The sequence below is a fragment of the Salvia splendens genome, chromosome 15, assembly GCF_004379255.2.
Source record: "Salvia splendens isolate huo1 chromosome 15, SspV2, whole genome shotgun sequence".
In the NCBI taxonomy this organism is placed as follows: domain Eukaryota; kingdom Viridiplantae; phylum Streptophyta; class Magnoliopsida; order Lamiales; family Lamiaceae; genus Salvia; species Salvia splendens.
In genome coordinates this window covers 13,524,529-13,536,789 of record NC_056046.1, presented here as the reverse complement: position 1 = coordinate 13,536,789, position 12,261 = coordinate 13,524,529, and the positions used below count along the sequence as shown (strand labels likewise).

Genomic DNA, 12,261 nt, shown 5'->3' with positions numbered 1-12,261 from the left:
CGTCGCTCCTTTTCAACGAGCAGTGCATGGGCGTTGGTCTGGCCGTCAGTTTCGTCGCCAACGGCAACCAGCACAATATGAGCTACTATTTGGCAGATGAGATATACCCTATGTGGCACGTCTTTGTGAAGACGATCAGATGCTCAGTAGAAGACAAGAAGATCTACTTTGCGCAAAGTCAGGAGGCATCGTGCAAGGATGTAGAGCAGGCATTTGGTGTGCTACAGGCTCGATGAGCGGCAGTGTAAGGTCCATCACGACTGTGGTATATTGACAGCATCGCTGACGTCATGTACGCTGGTGTTATCATGCACAACATGAATGTCGAAAATGAAGGTCCATCACTGACTGATTGAGCCAATGATGATGTTGATGCTGTCGGTCCAAGCCACATCGTGACCACTACCAATGTACTTATGGGGATACCCCATGGAGAGGCCGGTCGGGTCTGTGTATTGGCAGACATGCGGAGGGGTGTCGTTGATATTTATAATGTAATTTGTTTAAATTTTTTTGTTGAATTGTACTTTTTTATGTTTTTATTTAATGAAATTATTATTTGCACTTTCTCTGTCCGTATTCGTGTCGAAATTTTAATTCTGTAAATTGTTTAATTTGATGAATTTGTGAATTTTTATTATTGTGGATGTCCGCCGGGATGTCCGCTATTGTGCAGTGGGATGTCCTTATGCCGTTGCAGTGCAGTGAGATGTCCTTATGACGTGGCAAGAGGTGTTTTTGGGATGTCCGACGGGATGTTCGCCGGGACATCCGCCCCATTGTGGATGCTCTTAGATTGGAATATCACTTAGTTTTTGTCGTACCATATATACTCCATATTTTATTGGTAGTAAAATAGATCAACAATTCAATATCTAGAAAAGTTTTATAAAAATCTAGTATTACAATTACAAACTAGGAGTAATCGAAGAAATTTCTCGGTGAAAAATGTTTGACAGCCAATACGATCAATCTTGCTTTTGTTGTCGGAATTCTATAATTTTCTTACTCTCTCCAAAATGGAGTATGAATTTTTAATTATGCGCTTGAAAGCCTCTATGTAGATTATAGAAAGTTAAATGAGATTGGAATTTGAAAATACCAGTAATTTAATCCCATAAATTTGTGATAGGAGTATTATTTTTTTTACACGGATAATGTGGCGGATTAAAACTAATTACACAATCTGTGTGGCATATGTCAAGGACAAACTTTGCATTTCTCGCAGATAGTGTGTTTTGTGGTAACAATTCACTTTGTTACACTCTTGTGTCACATTTGCATAACTTTGGGTACATCTGCTTATCTCTTAAAAAACTTGCTCGACGGTCCTCGATATTGTTCATGACAATTGATTTTAGAATAGACAAGTACATCATCAATAAACATTATTGCAATGATAAATGTAAGGTTGAAAAACTTGATTCATCAAATTCATAAAAGTAGTTGGGTCATTCAGGCACTATTTTGAATTCATAAATGGTCATTAGAGTCCTAAAAGTTGTTTTAAGAACATCAACATCCTTCACCTTCAATTAATAGATGGTAACAACCTGATCGAGTAACAACCTTCGAAAGTAGGCTTGCTCCCTTCAATTGATGAAATGAACCATCAATTTTCGGCAATTTGTATTTATTTTTTATAATCATTTTGTTCAATTAACGGTAATTGATGCACAATCTAAATGTTCTATATCTTTTTTTCACAAACAATAATGGCGCTCTCCAAGGTGATATGCTAGACCATTTATAAAGGGAATATTTGATGAAGACACACTCAAACGCCAATAATCATCGTAGGATATTGTATAATTCATTGCTTTTGTAGATAATTACGAAAACTTATTCTTTAGAGAGAGTTCATTGAAAAGGATGGCGGGAAAGCCTCATTTTAATTTCTGTATAAGTTGATCCAAAACGCTCAATTTCCCGCCCACTCATCCCAAACCCTTGTGCCGATTCCCTCGAAACCATTTTTGCTCTCTACCTTTCATTTCATGTGTATGTGTGTGTATTTTATTGTCTGATTCTGAACCTTCCCCGATTTGACAACTGATGGAGGCTCACCCGCTCAGCACTGACGCCGCCGCGTGGCAGTCTCTCGGCCTTTTGCTCGCCCGGGGCCGCCCCGCCCACCCATCAGAGCTGGCTTTCCGTTCTACTCCAGATTCCATACGCTTCCTCTGCTCAATTCCTAACTCTCCTATCACTCTAGCGGATGATGACCTAGTCACTTTCTCGCAAATCGGAGTTGCCGCTCTCGTCGATTTCTTGTCCAATTCAGATTTGATTTCGAGGTACTTGGATTTGCCACAAGTTGTTCCGCGTTTGTTGGCAAATGTTAAGTCAAATGCCCTAATGAGGACGTATTGTAGAAAAAGGAAGAGGATCGTAGGGGAGAATGAGGAATTTGTGACCATGAAAAAGAAGAGGTTTTACCTGGATTTAGATGGTACACATTATCTCTCTCTTTCAGCGTTCTTTGTGGTTGAAATGAGCTGCATTGTTTTTATTTTGTTTTTCAATTTGTCTTCATCTAAAAGGGCGTGTGATCTACTATATATGACAGATAAAAAGAGCTCAAACCAGATGGCAATTACAATTACCCATAAATTTCAGGATGTCATCACTCAAGTAAGTTCGACCCGATAATTCTGAATTAATTGGAATTTGTTTATTTGGTCCGGCACTTTTGGTAATGCTTAAGTTGGGTAAAGGTTACATGTGCAACGTGGTAATAGGTTATAGATAGAATGAATCAAATGATTCATACTTTCAGTAGTCAATCATATTTGAGGATAGCAATGGAATTATTTGTTTTTTGAGGGAACTTTGGGGTTTGTAAATAATTTATTGCTCAAGGCTGTTTTATGGATTGCCCTTTTATGGGTTGCCCATTACTTAAAAGTTCCATTTGAAGCTTCTTTTTCATCGTCCTCTCAAATTCTATGTGCTTCACTTGAAATTCAGCACATACAGCTTGCATCTCATAATTGGCTTGATCTATCATTGGTATTTGCCCGCTGGAACCTTTCATTGATATTCAATGACATTTTACTGCATCACTTCTCAGGGTACTGAGACATTATCAAGCCTCCCATCACTCTCAGCTTCTGACTGCTGGAAACTTAAAAGAGACATGTTTATACCTGTAGCACATAGAGACTTTGAATTTAAAGCAGCTGAAATTCCGAACATGCTGAGGCTTAGCTGTTTACATAGAACGAGTTCTAAGCCTTATTTTCTAGATCTAGGTAGTGTTCCACATAGACACCAAATAATGGCACAAGAATTATCAAATTCCATTCCTTCCCCTGACAAGCTATCACATCCATTGAGTAGTAATTTTGAAGAAGGGAGTGGAATTGGTATAGTAGATCCTGCATCATCTAAGTTAGAAATAGATGAGCAGATGACAGTAACACAAAGAAGAGCCGATGCTGTTAATCAAGGTTGTGATTCGTTGACTGAAAGTGGTGCTGAGAAAAAAAAGAAAGTATTTGTACATGATTCTGGTAGTTGCATAGGACATATGGAGCATCAGCCATTAGATAAAACCCATAACCCTGAAAAGGCAGTGCCTAAATCCAATAATAAGGATCACATTTCCAGCAGACCAGGAACGGCAGGTCATCTACAAAGCCAGAGAGACACTCCGAATCGTTCCAACAAGCATTCCTCTGCTCTCAATCCTAATAGGAGAAAAACTATCTGCCCAACCACAGAGAATCACAAGCGCCTTACTGATAAAGGCCAAGAGCAATGTAAAAGAGATAAAAACACAGTTTCTACACAGCAAACGAAAAAGATAGACTCTGACCAGATTCTAAATGCTAAAGAAAAGAGGGATGCATCAGTTGAGAATAGGGAAAAGCCTTCCTCCATATCCAATGTAAGCCTTATGGTCTGACCAGTGTGGATGTATATTTGCTCCCATATATGTATGCTTCAGAAGAATTAAGATATATGCATGCTTTGCAGGATTCTGAGCAAGTATCTTATCCGGAATTTGAGTCATTTATTGTGGAACAAGAGGAGGGTTCAGGTATCATTTGACTATTACCCACCCACCCACCCACATTTTTCATGTGTTATAGATTGAAATCTTTCTCTTATTTTTCGCAGGAGGTTATGGTACAGTTTACCGGGCAAGAAGGAAAGCCGATGGAGTAATAGTTGCCATCAAATGTAGGAACTTACCATCTCGTTGTAGCCTTCTCTATTATTTTCTATATCTAGTCATTTACTTTTTCTGTTAAAATCGTACATCTTGCGTCTTATTTTGTGTAGTTTCTAATGTTGCTGAGCCTACTTACTGCTCTTATTTGGCTATTAAAGAATTTTTTCAAGTGTAGTCATGCAAAACTAAATATTCTAGATAATGGTAAAATTTTGCTTGACTGCTAGATAGTGCAAAAGCTTAAACACTTGTTAGTGATTCTTTCCCAGCAAAGCTTTGCCTTTCTTGTTGATATGAATTCAGTGATTAATATGAGCCCCATTTGTAAGGCATAATCTTTTATGCGCCTCTACTCTAGTATAGTAAGATGAAGTAGAAAAATACTAAGAGGGTAAGAAGTTATTATTAGTGTATTGCTCTTGTGGTGTTAAAATATGTATTAAAGCAGCTTTGCTTTTAATGAGTGGTCTTGAACAATGAATATTTCAACTTTCACAGCTGGATACATGTTTGGCTACTAACTTTTGTTTACTATGGTTTTCCAGGCCCTCATGTCAACGCCAATAAACATTATGTGAATAACGAGATAAAAATGCTAGAGAGATTGGGGTACACATTATTTGTAATATATTTAATTCTTAGCATATCCAGGGTCTTCTGAAATTTATTTTTGGCAGTGGCAGTGATTTGTGTATTATACTTAATGACAGGGGGAAAAACTTTGTGATAAAGTATGAAGGTTCATTTAAGAGTACGAGTGCTGATTGTCTTGTTTTACAACATGTTCGGCATGATAGACCTGAGGTATTCGTCACCACTTTAATCCTTCTTCTGTAATAGACCTTGTTCTCTTGTAACATTATCTCAATCTGCAGATCTTAAAAAGAGAAATGAATGTTGCCGACCTACAGTGGTATGGTTATTGTCTGTTCAAAGCCCTTGCTGGTCTACATAGGCAGGTCAGCGAATATGTGAAGATGCATGTATCATTATGTGCAATTGGATTCTTCTTGGAAGGACAAAAATGAAAATAAATTTTGGCCGTTCTTGTGCTTACAGGGAATTGTTCACAGAGATGTTAAACCTGGAAATTTTCTTTACTCCTGCAAGGACAACAAGGGTTACCTGATTGATTTCAATCTTGCATTGGTGAGTCACTGCTCCTGAAGTTTTATTGTCCTCTTCTCTCTCTATCCAACTTCTGTGTCATGTGTTCAACCAATTTGAAGCACTTAACCTGATTTATCACCTTTAATAATTTTTTATTATATGATCAACAGGATATGCGCAAAAAGTATGGGACAGTCGGTGAGTTTTATTCTTATGCAATCAACTTGGTTTATACTTTTATTAACATGTCAAGTGTAGAGGACCTGATGAAAGATAATATTTTTTCAGTAATTTGCTGAAGGTTCAAATTCATTAATCTAGTTTTTAATCTACAGACATTTGAATTTCCATACCTCATATAAGACTAAACTGCATTTTTCCTATCTTGTTCAGATAATTCCAAATTTGGTCAAAATTTGGATGATCCTGCCAGTTTTGGGCTGACAAATTCTTTGTCGCCTGTGATAGATACGACATGCATAAACACAGTAAGCAAAAATGTTGGAAAAGTCTGTAGATCCCTTTTACCTCCCGGGAAGCTGAAAAGGAAGGTTGACAAAGCAAAGGTTATCACTGAAGCTAGCAGCAGGAATCTCATTAAAAGTCAGGGTGCTGATGGTTCTGGGATAACTTCTGCCAAGGATGCAACAAGCACTAGAACTGTGTCTGCAGAAAGGTTGAGAGAACCATTACCATGCCATTTTACTAATAGGAAGCAGCTGTTAAGCCTTGCTCGGGAAGCCGTGCAGGGTGGAAATCATGGATCTGTCGATGCTCCCAAATCAAAGAGAAAAAGAGTTGCTGCACCTGCCGGGGACGTAGGTAGAAAACTTTTGTATGTCACTCCAATGCCACTGCATGCTAATGGAAATGCCATTTGTGGGGCTGGATTACTTAAAACCAAAGGTTCTCTGCCCCTTTATTTACTAATACATGTATTGTTGGTTGGCTTCATTAGTTGAAATATCAGAGCTTTTGAACTGATGGCCTCAATTGATAGTTATTCAATACTATTATTTATAGGAGATGGGAAGCCGACCAGAGAGGGTCCTTGTGCTGGAACTAAAGGCTTTAAGGCTCCAGAAGTAAGTTGCTTGAACTTTTTTCTTTATTATTTCACTCTTTACTTTCCCAATTGGGTGGTAAAATGAAACTTACTTTTGTTACTTCAAAACACTTCCCTGTCTCTTTATTTTGCTTATGCATCCACTGTCTTTGTCTGGGGAAATGTTTAAAGGTTCTATCTTTTAAAACACACCAAACTGTTAACTCAGCACTCAAGGCTCACACACTCTTTGGTATTCTCTCTGTAACTCACACAGAACACACACCAAGCACACACAGAGAACACACACTAATCTTGATGAAGAGAGAGTAGTTTCTTGGAGAAAAGGAATTCTCTTTATTGATTGATTACTAACTCTAGATACAAGCAAATGAGCTATATATGCAGCTCATAGAATCTGGTAACCGCTCCTAACAGAATTGGAGCCAAGAATCAAGACTAGAGCAATGACAGCTCATTTCCTAACAAACTAAACTAACTCTAACGGCTAGTTTTTAACTGCATCTTCCTTTCCTCTTTAGCCTTTAATTCTTCATGTTTTAAGAGCTGAATGTGGACTCACTTCTTACAATTCTTAGGGTTAGTTTAAGCTACCCCTACTTCTTTAATAAGCTAAGACCAGTGTTTAGAGAGTTGGATGCTAGTAAGAAATAGTTAAGTGGAAAGTAAAAGCAGGTCTGAGTTAAGAAGTTCTTTAGCTGATTTAAGTTCAGTTTGAGGTGTTTAAACTTAAAATACTGTAATTTAAAGCTTATGCTGTATTAGTAAGTTTTCATTCTTATATTTTGAAGTTCAGACAAAGCCTTCACTGGGTCATGCATTCCTTTAATAACAGGCTTACAGCCAACAGTTACAATCTCATATTTCTTCAGTTTTCTCTATCCTCTCTCTTATGCCCACTGCTGTTGCCAACTTCTTAATCAACCCAGAATCAGATCCATTTCTTTCATTTCCTTTAATTCAGGAGCTATCTTTTTACAAGAATTTAAATCAATTAGTATGGTAGTAGCTCATTTAAGTTTAAAGCACAGTCTCATATGAACTGATGTTACTCTTTCTTGCCGGAGAGTTGAATTGGGTTAGTTCAGCTGAATTGTTATGCTGTTAAGCTCTAGAATACGTGAATAAACCTTCAACAGGAACTAACTAAAGCCGCAGATCTTTTATCTTTGCACATATTTCCCTTTGAACTCTTATCATATGAAGATATAAGGTGCTTTTAAAACATGGTTGTTTTATGATTTTATTGCATCACTACATGGCCAAATCTGTGAATTCACATATTAAGAAGCGACTTTAAAATATCATGGTGGCTAATAAGCCAATGATTTCTCTTCAATCACATGAGGTCCAGAGTATTTCTTGATTTTGCAACAAGAAAATATATGCAGGTGCATTTAGTGATCATAAATCAGAGAAGTTTGTCTTTAGAGCAAGATAACACCACTGAAAGCTAAATGACTATCATGCTTTCTAGGTATTATTCAGATCTCTACATCAAGGCCCTAAGTCTGATATTTGGTCTGCTGGAGTGACCTTACTGTACCTGTTGATTGGCAGAACACCTTTCACTGGCGATGCCGAGCAGTAAGAACTACGGGACACTAGCAACCTAATCTTAATTCATTTGACTATCATTCTAACAGTTGCATGAACAGGAACATAAAAGAGATAGCAAAGTTAAGGGGCAGTGAAGCTCTCTGGGAAGTCGCAAAGCTGCACAACCATGAATCATTATTTCCAACGGTACAAATATACAAATGACTTGTAACACTCTGTAACAGGACCTGCTCAAGACTTATATGACTCTTTCTGTAACAGGACCTGCTCGATGTAAAATACACAGCACCGACGAGTCTTCAGGATTGGTGTGCACAAAATGTACGACGACAGGATTTCTTTGATGCCATACCAAGTTCACTATTTGATCTCGTAGATAAGTGTTTAATGGTGAATCCACGACAGAGGATCACCGCAGATGAAGCTCTTGCACATGACTTCTTTGCTCCATGCCATCAGGCAATCAGAAAGCTGAGGCAGCGAAGGCAAGCACAGGCCTAAGCTGTGGTGGATCAATAGGTATTAATGCAACTTTTAACAGATAAATTATAATCTAGTTACAATACAAAGTAGGTTATTACTTGACATTTATTCCTAAAAGGAGTATTTTTCTTTTTTCTTTGTTTTTGCCCCTTGTAACAAAGGCAGTTCCTTAAATGTTTATTCCATTGGAATTTGTATATACACTCAGAATTATTCATTATTTTGACCAAATTTATGAATGCGTCTGTAACCGTTGACTGAATGATGTGGCTGTTTTGATTGGTAATTGTGCGTGGCATAACAATTGGTTCGAGCGCAATCTAGAAGGCGTGAGCATTTAATAAATACAACTAGAAAGTTTAAATACAACTAGAAAGTTCTAGGGTGAATTTGGAATGGCTATGGGGCCAAGTGAAATAACTCTTCTTCATAATTAATTAAATGTTACATAAACTTTCTGTGGAAAATAATCACATAGTATTATTAACTGTTTCATAAATTTTCTGTGGGAAATACTAAATACACTAATCACATTACTTTTATTTCTCCCTTGAATTTTTTAAAATCTAATTCTCACTTTTATTTATGATAATTCAGCATCATTAGCCCCCCTACAAATTTAAAAACTTCATATAAAGAATAGAATTGGTGCCATCATTTTTTCTTCTCGATTTAAAAAATACTAGTATAAAGAAAGACTTCCAAAATTAAAATGAAATGAAGAAAAAGACTTGCGACCTAAGAAACTGCATCTTCCAGGAGGTTACCTTCCCGCGATGTATATATACACGTAAACTTACAATTCCTCTCATCAAATCAGAAAGCCACTACTCTGTCAGGACAAAGATAAAGCTAAATCAATGGATTCATTTTCTTCTTTCTTCGATTCCCAATTTTCCTCACGTCATCGATGGAATTACAACTCGCTCAAGAATTTCCGCCAGATTTCCCCCCTTGTTCAAACGCATCTTAAACAGGTATTGCTTTTCTAACCGATTCTTTGTTTACAATTGGTTCATTTTTAATCTGTTATGCTGTGAGCTTTTTATGATCATAGTGTTTCGGTATATGTACATGCTTTGATTAGGCAAAGACCTAATTGAGTGTATTTCAAATTCCTTATCCCTTTTCCGGAAATTAGGCTCATGATTTTGACGGTGATTAGGATTGTTTAGAATCGCTTTTGTTTATCGACCTAGGTTAGTTGCAGTTAATTCCTTTTCTCCTTTCTCATAGATTCAATGGTTGAAGATAACGTCGAATTTCGTCATTGTTGATTGCATTCTTATACCTTATTTGACTGTTTACGGTTGTGCTATTTCATATGTGGATGAAGTAGATGCAAGAATTTCATTTCCTCCGCTGATTAGTAGTTTTTTGTTGCCAAGAAAATATGGTGTTTCGAGGTTTCCTTTATCATGCGAGTTCTTTTGCAGTTTGTGCTGATGGGAAAATTACTACTCATTGGGAAATAAGTATCTGTTGACATGTTACCTTAGCTAGCTTTAAAGTTTGTTGAACACCTATATTTATTTGTATGTTGAAAAGAGAAAGGGGTTTTGGCTTACGGATTTGCTTGATTTCAGGTGTATCTCTCTCTATGTTGCGCATTGCTGGCATCAGCAGTTGGAGTTTATCTCCACGTTCTTTGGAACGTGGGTGGTATTCTCACTTCTCTTGGATGCATGGGCTGCATCTTTTGGCTGCTATCTACCCCTTTTCACCATGAGGTCTTCCTTTTACAATCACTTCTTTTTTTCATGGAGTTCTTTATTCAGTTGTTTATTGCTCAAAATTTTTTCGTTTAGGTTTTTGGTTCTGATCCTTGCTTTCGTTGATGACAGCAAAAGAAAGTTTCACTTCTCATGGCAGCAGCGCTCCTTGAAGGAGCCTCAATTGGTCCTTTGGTAGAACTGGCTATTAAATTTGACCCAAGGTATGTATTTTCTAAGTGTGCATTTTAGTTTGGAGATATAGTTATGCCTGTTATGTTATTGGATACCACACATTTTATGCTATTTTCAGTCACTGCTTACTTCTGTCCATGTTTATGCTTTACAACATGCTCCGTTACTGCATCAGTACTGCAGAACTGTACTGTGTTTGTGTAACTGTATTATGGATTGTTATGGCTATTGAAATGTGAATGTTGACACCTGCAACTTCATCATGTCTGACTGGATCAAGTCTTCTTCTTCTCCTCAGTCTGCTCCAGATATGCCACATTTTATGTTTGACATTTCACCCTAACCTTTCTTCTAATACAATGGTTTGTTGTGAGTTCACTTGTCTTTGCATATAGTTTTAATCAAATGGATGATGCGTATATGCTCCATATGCTTTCAAATTTTTAATAGGGGTCCCAATGCATTCATTTAATTAAGATGAAGTTCCTTTTGTAAAATTCGAGTCCCTCACTGAGTATGTGTATTAAGTTCTTTTGGTACCATAGAAGCATGACTTAATTTAAAATAAATAAGTTAATTTTTCTAAAGTATTGCACCAAAATTTAGGAAAAAGCGGAGTGATTTTGAAACAATATAGAGTATAGGTATAGTTATTAAGGTTACGAATAAATTACAAAGATGAATTCTAAAAAACTCGGGAAAGTATACTTTTACAGTTTTAAATTGCTTAATGTTGACAAGGCAGAGCTGCTTTTCCTTTGAGTTGGTACATGGTTTTCCATAATGTAATCAAAATTTTCATTTGCAGCATCTTGGTTAGTGCTTTCGTTGGTTGTTCTCTGGCCTTTGGTTGTTTTTCCGGAGCTGCGATTCTTGCTAGGCGCAGAGAGTACTTGTACCTTGGTGGTCTGCTTTCTTCTGGTCTCTCAATCCTACTTTGGTTGCACTTTGCATCCTCAATTTTCGGTGGTTCCATGGCTCTATTCAAATTTGAGGTATTGAATTGTGTTGTGTATTTGGAGTCGACTACTGAAGTTCATGCTTGTGATCCATTGTGAGTCATGATTCCCTTTACGCTCCTTTTGTGTTGCAGTTGTATTTTGGACTGTTGGTGTTTGTGGGGTACATCGTGGTTGATACCCAGGAGATAATTGAGAAAGCACACATGGGAGACCTGGACTACGTGAATCATTCTCTCACCTTGTTCACTGATTTTGTTGCTGTGTTTATGAGAGTTCTTATCATTATGGTAAGTGTTATTTATGATATTAGTTTGATTTAATCTTGCTTATTGTGAAACTTGGATGATTTGTTGCAGTTGAAGAATGCATCTGAGAAGGAAGAAAAGAAGAAGAGGAGAAACTGAGTTATCCTAGCTTGAAGTTATAGGAGAGAAGCTGAACTGGGTTGTGTCTTGAAAAATAATAATACTGTCTATAAAACATGGTGTTTGCTTTAATTTTTTTCGTTTGGTAATGTTAGGTTATGAAGCATGTTGCCGCCTCATCTTTTTCAATACTTGTATATTCTCTTCATTCGAATCTAGTAAGCAAAAGTTGGTCCAAATCAGTTGCTCTGAGGTTCACATCTTGTTTAGTTTATGGTTGACATTTTCTTTAACTATATGCTCGAGTTTTATATTACAAAATTACTTGTGAAATATTGAAATAAGACGACTTCATCGACATGGATAGCGTATGATGTGGTATTAAAGGCTGCCTATCTTTTTCAGTGGTAATGGTTACTTTCTGGTTCAAACAATACTAAGCCATTCTCGTAGCTTAGCGCAGGAAGAAGTCGATGAAGAAGTTCCGATAATTATGTATCCAAATCTGATTAATTAACCTAAGAATTATGAAGCATGGAAAGGAAAGGTGGAAAGTCAAAAGTGGCAAAGGAGTAATGTGAGAATTCTGAAATTTAAATAGTCAAAATTGTATTATATGATTTTAAAT

The 12,261-nt window shown here is 37.0% G+C and overlaps 2 protein-coding genes across 4 annotated transcripts; both read left to right on the top strand.

Annotated features, from left to right (window-relative positions):
* The first annotated feature begins 1,949 nt into the window (after positions 1 to 1,949).
* LOC121768203 (probable serine/threonine-protein kinase pkgA) lies at positions 1,950 to 8,649 on the top strand. Of its 3 annotated transcripts, XM_042164614.1 has the most exons (16): positions 1,950 to 2,297; positions 2,376 to 2,452; positions 2,570 to 2,634; positions 3,074 to 3,892; positions 3,982 to 4,045; positions 4,126 to 4,188; positions 4,726 to 4,789; positions 4,891 to 4,984; positions 5,056 to 5,139; positions 5,240 to 5,329; positions 5,461 to 5,488; positions 5,684 to 6,196; positions 6,314 to 6,375; positions 7,834 to 7,943; positions 8,015 to 8,102; positions 8,178 to 8,649. In XM_042164614.1, the coding sequence occupies exons 1-16, from the start codon at positions 2,056 to 2,058 to the stop codon at positions 8,415 to 8,417; spliced, it is 2,703 nt and encodes a 900-aa protein (XP_042020548.1). In that variant the 5' UTR covers positions 1,950 to 2,055; the 3' UTR covers positions 8,418 to 8,649. The 3 variants fall into 3 exon arrangements, with proteins under 3 accessions (XP_042020548.1, XP_042020547.1, XP_042020546.1); XM_042164613.1 differs by having other exon boundaries at positions 1,950 to 2,452; positions 5,759 to 6,196; XM_042164612.1 differs by having other exon boundaries at positions 1,950 to 2,452.
* Positions 8,650 to 9,148: 499 nt separating this feature from the next.
* On the top strand, positions 9,149 to 11,872 carry LOC121769315 (bax inhibitor 1-like). Its single transcript, XM_042166082.1, has 6 exons — positions 9,149 to 9,376; positions 9,986 to 10,129; positions 10,244 to 10,335; positions 11,115 to 11,301; positions 11,400 to 11,555; positions 11,625 to 11,872. Exons 1-6 carry the CDS (start codon positions 9,260 to 9,262, stop codon positions 11,670 to 11,672), a joined length of 744 nt encoding a protein of 247 aa, XP_042022016.1. The 5' UTR covers positions 9,149 to 9,259; the 3' UTR covers positions 11,673 to 11,872.
* Positions 11,873 to 12,261: the final 389 nt, after the last annotated feature.

Excerpts from the sequence above, each read along its gene's own strand:
- LOC121768203 (XM_042164612.1), top strand. The coding sequence starts at position 2,056 with ATGGAGGCTCACCCGCTCAGCACTGACGCCGCCGCGTGGCAGTCTCTC. Across the intron at positions 5,330-5,460 it reads TTGATTTCAATCTTGCATTG|GATATGCGCAAAAAGTATGG; the intron begins GTGAGTCACTGC and ends TATGATCAACAG. Across the intron at positions 6,376-7,833 it reads AAGGCTTTAAGGCTCCAGAA|GTATTATTCAGATCTCTACA; the intron begins GTAAGTTGCTTG and ends CATGCTTTCTAG.
- LOC121769315 (XM_042166082.1), top strand. The coding sequence starts at position 9,260 with ATGGATTCATTTTCTTCTTTCTTCGATTCCCAATTTTCCTCACGTCAT. Across the intron at positions 10,336-11,114 it reads GCTATTAAATTTGACCCAAG|CATCTTGGTTAGTGCTTTCG; the intron begins GTATGTATTTTC and ends TTTCATTTGCAG. Across the intron at positions 11,556-11,624 it reads TGAGAGTTCTTATCATTATG|TTGAAGAATGCATCTGAGAA; the intron begins GTAAGTGTTATT and ends GATTTGTTGCAG.